Here is a 5,347-nt window from a genome sequence, read left to right as displayed (position 1 = left end):
TGCCAGTTGGACTGAGGTGATGGTAGCATAGTGTGAAACGTAAGGGGTACAATTTTGTGTATATATCTGTGTCAGACTATTGCTTGAAAGGTCTATGAGATAGCTCTCCCAATTTTGGCACTCGGAGGAGGACTTCTCAGGTTTAACAGAGTTGAGTTTGTTACTGTTGTTTCCAGTATGCAGATTGGTGCCAGCTGATCTTTCCAGAGTCAATCCTTTGAGATTTATTCTCAGTTTGATACTAATGAGTGTCGAACTAGACCATTTCAGAGGGAAGTTGTCTATTCACTTGTAATAAATAGTAATTAAGTACAGAAACTTAGGTTTGAAAATCAATAAAATTGGAAAATTGTGCAGACTTCCATAAAACCTTTAATGTTGGAGATGACTTCAGGAACAGCAAGACTTGATTTTTACTACCCCAGTGAAAACATTGCTGGAGGTCACCAATTACATTTTTTTGTTGTTCAGTTTAGATGCTGCCAGGATTCTTTGGCTGATGATCTCATTATAGCCGTGGTGCAACTATGGATAAAAGAACTGAATTCTAGCAGTGAGTGACTGATCTTGTATCTAGGCAATATTTAATCTTGAATTTGCTTATGTAATTCTTTCAGGCAGTGCTTTCCCGATTATAACTGAATCTCTGAAAATAAAGTCATGGCCTCTTATTGTTTAGTCAACTACCTTCAGACCATGCTTCTAGTTATTGACAGTTCTGCTATCAGATGGTTTCATTTTATTCACTATCAAAGCCATTTACAACAATGAATAATATTGATAAATCTCTTTAAGCTAGCTTCTCCACTCTTTCAACATACAACCGAGGTTCTTCATCTTCATACTATTCTTATTGAACCTTCTTCAAAGCCTTAAATATCCTTTACAAATTGCATTAACCACAAACTCCAGCTGAGGACTAACTGATGTTTCAAAGAGGATATATCATATCTTCCATGCCATTGTACTCCAGTCCTAAACATAAAGCTAAGAATTCCATATGCTCTCAAGTAGTCCTGCTGCCTTCAAACATTTGTGTTGAATACACCCTCAAGGTCTCTGTTCTATAACCCCCATTTTGGTCATATTGCTACTTGTCATTCTGCCTATTGAAATATATCTCAGCAGTAGCCTTTGCCTTCACAGATCATCTTTTTTGCGGCTGAATTGCTTGCCCTTCCTTTGACTACTATTCATACACTTAGTGTTCCCAATTTTTATTACTTGTTAATCTTCTCATTCCTCCAGCCTGAATTACTTTAAAGAACTCCTCTGTACTTTTTATTTTCTCTTGGTTCCTTAGTGTTAACTGTCTCCACACTAACAAGAACAATTCCATTTTCTCTAGCTCCTCCTTATGTACAACTCTCGTAAAATATTTCAAACCCTCCCAAAGGTCTTCAGATCTTTCCTAAACAGAAACTCGGAGCAGTAGGCCATTCAGTCTTTTGAGCCTATTCCACTCTCAAAATGATTACAACTCATCCTCTATCTCAATGCCATAGTGCCATTTTCTCCCCATACCCCTTGCCTTTAAAATCTAAAAAATTATCTAAAATGGGCTGCCTAGAATTAAATATAATACTTCAATCAAACAACTATTTGAAAATTTTAGACAGAGAAGCCAGGTTGTATTTCACACACACTGGATGGTGTCCTCCTCTCACTTCCAATTTAATGAAATTTATTTTGATAGCTGAAAATTCTAAATGAAAATAAGTTATGAAAAGGTGCCCTACAATTGAGTAAAATTACAGGAATATATTGGAATACTTTAGATCACAGCACCTTTCGATTACGCCTTGTCCTTTGTTCTTTACCTTCTTGCTGAGGATAAATCTCTGCTGCAGTCTGGCATTGCTAATGCCATATTTTGCCTTACTCCTCGAACTGCTACATAATTCATCATTTTACTTCATATCTGTTCTCAATTTTCTAAGGATGAAAACGGTCATTTCATAAATGCGTCATATACTAGCTGATCAAGTCGACATTGTCAATGGTGGATTTAATACATTCAGAATTACATTGAAATAACTTGTCAGAATAACAGAAGAATTGCTTTAACTGTTGTTTAGACTGTTCTGACTGAATTGAGATCTCCCACCTTGCTGCTGTCCATGCTGATCCTGTTGTAAATAGCTGCAACACAGGCAATAACATCTATAATGAAGGTTTGATTCAGTTGAAAATATTGACAAAATACAGACTCTGTTTTTAAAAGTCCATTCATGAGAGGAGCTGTGATCCATTTATTATTGATGTAGTACTGAGGAAATGTGCACTGTTAGAAGTGCTATCTTTTGCAGAAGCCACCTCATGTGAACAATTTCATTGAAAAGCAATCTCTCCCTGATCAATATTCATCACTCCATCAATATGATTAAAAAGCATTATCTGGACATAATCAAATCACTTTGTAGGAGCTTAATATGAATAAATTGGCTGCTGCCTTTTCGACGTGGAACATTTAAATGTACCCCCTGCTTCGGGCTGACCCGAGGCAATCAAAGGTACAATATAAATGAATATCTTTCTTCTTGAATTGTTTTGGAAGTTAATGAGTATGTTGGCATATTAAAATTAGGATTCAGCACAGCGCCATTCCAAACAGTTACAGTGGAATTTATTAAAGGGGTATACAATCACCATCACCATCCCCGGACATGCATATACAGACACTCACTTATGCAAGTGTGCAACAGCAATTCACACCTCTGATTACTGAATGGATCCTGTACTGAATTGTAGGTGGACATCCAGATTTTCAACAAGCATTAAATAAAGGATAATTCATCATCATGCACAAGATTTACAATCCCACCAGCTAATTAAACTTTAGAAGTCACACGACATCAGGTTATAGTCCAACAGGTGTATTTGAAATCACAAGTTGACAGACTGAATAGTTTTGGAATACTTGTTACTTTGCTTAGATCTCTGACATGCAACTTATACCTATTATGCTATTCCAGTCGTTTGGTTTGTCTCCAGTACCAGCTTATTTTTAATTTTTTGTAATTATCTCTGCATCAGTTAATCAGATTCTAGGTCATCCCTTCACTTGCTATTCAGTTGACACTTTACTCACACTGTCTGACACTTTCAATCAGCTGTAGAGACTTATTCAGCCTGTCATCACTCCATGCACACCATTTGATCTCTGCTTATAAATTCTGTGCCTGTGTGCTTTTCCTTACTTCACCTGACTAAGGAGCAGTGCTCTGAAAGCTGTGATTTCAAATAAACCTATTGGACTATAATATGGTATCGTGTGACTTCTGACCTTATCCAACACTGGCACCTCCACGTCCGAATTAAACTTAAAGGTTGCTGCTAACTGTCCCATTCTATTGATTTGTGAGCATGATTTGAACAGTTGTGAGCATGGATAGCGTCAAAGGGCTAAATATATGTCTGTCACGGTGAGGCTGGTGAACATACTTTAACAAATTCCATGCCTACAACTGACGCCAGCACAAACTTTCTCTAAGAATCTCCATTCATCAACTGAAGAGATCAACATAGTTTTTCATGTGGCTGTGGATACTCTCAGCAATTTCCTGGTCATTTTTGCTCCGATTGTAGTAATCTGTTAAAAGCCCATCTGGATTTAGAAGGTAAATTATGATGGTATGATCGACAATGTAGTCATTGTCTTCATCCTTGGGGCCAGCACTGTAGTATACTCGGAATGCCTTTCCCAAATCCTTGATCTTCTCTGGGGTCCCAGTCAACCCGATCATGCGAGAATGGAAATCCTTGATATACTTTGCCATTTCCTCCACTCCGTCTCTCTCTGGATCCACTGTGATAAAGATGGGTTGGACTGGAGGTAGTGCTCTGTCCTTGTCTAAAATCTGCACAACACTGGACATCTTGTCCAGCTCATCAGGGCAGATGTCAGGGCAGTGGGTGAACCCAAAGTAAAGGAGAACCCACTTGCCAAAGAAGTCCTTCTTGGTTCTAGATTTTCCAGTGTGATCCAGCAAATTGAAGTCACCTTGACCCAGAGCTAATTTCTTTAGCTGCTCCTGTCGTTTCACCTTTTCCTGCTGCTTCTTTTCCAAGTAGACATAGTACCAGAATCCCATTACTGCAGACCCAAAGAAGCATGTCATCATGAATTTGGACCACAGACTGATCTGAGGGCTCCTTGAGCTTCTGTCTGAGGCAGACTGTGAAAATAATCTGTGGGGCAGGAAGGTTGGGCAGCCAAGGCTAATGTGCACAAGTGGTAGAGAGGAAAGGCCAGGCAAATTGTGAGCCATCAATAGCCTTCCCTGAGTTTGGAAATGTGGCTTCTTTCTCATGGGCTGACTTGATGCTTTACAGATTGTTAATTGTGGATTGACTTGCAAACTTGCCAATGGATAATTTGGATCAGTTCCACTGATCTGAGATGATGGAATAGCTAATGTTTCAATAATCAATCCCATTTCATTGGTGTAGAAACAATACGACTGGTTAGAGCCCCAATGGTTTATCTTTTGGTTGCAATCAGTGATTATAGATGTAGACTGTAAATGCCAGCCCCTTCTTCCTGCGATCCTGAGAGTTTTCATACCTGAGTGTCCATTACTCAGGCACCTAGCATGTCTCAGGGCCAATCCACCACTTCTGCCCACATCTGGACTCCCAGACCTCAAGAAACTGACACTGACCCGCAGGCGTTGCCAGCATGAATTGTGGCCCCTCACGATCATCGCAGCAAACCTGTAATGAAAGAAAAGAGCTCAGACCAATCAAAACACACCATTCCCCCTTTCCCCCCTACTGATCCCACCTTGAGAGAAAAACACCCACATTCCAGGCTGGTTCACCTCCTGGTAGCCCCTGCCCTGCCCAGGCAGCTGATTGAGGGGCTCCATGATACCAAGACTCTTTCCCATCTCAATTCCCCGCTCCCCTCCATTTTCTGCACCCCTTCGCATCTCATCCCTCCCCGTTCCCTATTCTGTACCCTTCACTCACACCCCCATCCACTCTGCAACCTACTCCTCTAATATCCACTTCCTCCTCCTGTCTTCCATCCTCTCGTCTCCTCCTCCTCCCTAACCCTCACTCCAACTTCCCCTTCTTCTTTCCCCTCATGTCCATATACCCCCTCCCCATTACCCCCATTACTACAACCTCACCTTCCCCATTACCCCCCTCTCCATAACCCCCACCCCCATATCTCGCTGCCCCCTATTAGTCCATCTCCATATCCCCTATCCCATTATCTCCATATCCACCGCCTCATTACCCCCATCTCCATATCCCCCACCCCTATTACCCCATCTCCATATCCCCCACCCCATCTCCATATCCACTGCCTCATTACCCCCATCTCCATATCCCCCAC

General features: G+C 41.0%; 1 protein-coding gene across 2 annotated transcripts; it reads right to left on the bottom strand.

Annotated features, from left to right (window-relative positions):
- Positions 1-2,232: 2,232 nt before the first annotated feature.
- Positions 2,233-4,946, bottom strand: sco2 (synthesis of cytochrome C oxidase 2). Of its 2 annotated transcripts, none has more exons than XM_043713891.2 (2): positions 4,807-4,946; positions 2,233-4,716 (listed from the first exon to the last, which is right to left on the bottom strand). In XM_043713891.2, the coding sequence occupies exons 1-2, from the start codon at positions 4,932-4,934 to the stop codon at positions 3,507-3,509; spliced, it is 1,338 nt and encodes a 445-aa protein (XP_043569826.2). In that variant the 5' UTR covers positions 4,935-4,946; the 3' UTR covers positions 2,233-3,506. The 2 variants fall into 2 exon arrangements, with proteins under 2 accessions (XP_043569826.2, XP_087855602.1); XM_087999476.1 differs by having other exon boundaries at positions 4,787-4,928.
- Between the last annotated feature and the right edge of the window lie 401 nt (positions 4,947-5,347).

This window comes from Chiloscyllium plagiosum, unplaced genomic scaffold (assembly GCF_037043375.1).
Source record: "Chiloscyllium plagiosum isolate Xiang-an unplaced genomic scaffold, Cpla_swu_hap1 HiC_scaffold_23, whole genome shotgun sequence".
NCBI lineage: Eukaryota > Metazoa > Chordata > Chondrichthyes > Orectolobiformes > Hemiscylliidae > Chiloscyllium > Chiloscyllium plagiosum.
The sequence above is the reverse complement of the archived record's forward strand: the minus strand, read 5'-3'. Positions and strand labels throughout refer to the sequence as shown.

Bases quoted from the DNA above. Each gene is read 5' to 3' on its own strand.
- sco2 (XM_043713891.2), bottom strand. From the start codon at position 4,934: ATGCGAAGGGGTGCAGAAAATGGAGGGGAGCGGGGAATTGAGATGGGA. The intron at 4,717-4,806 runs GTGGGTGTTTTT...CTTTCATTACAG, and splicing joins GAGGTGAACCAGCCTGGAAT to GTTTGCTGCGATGATCGTGA.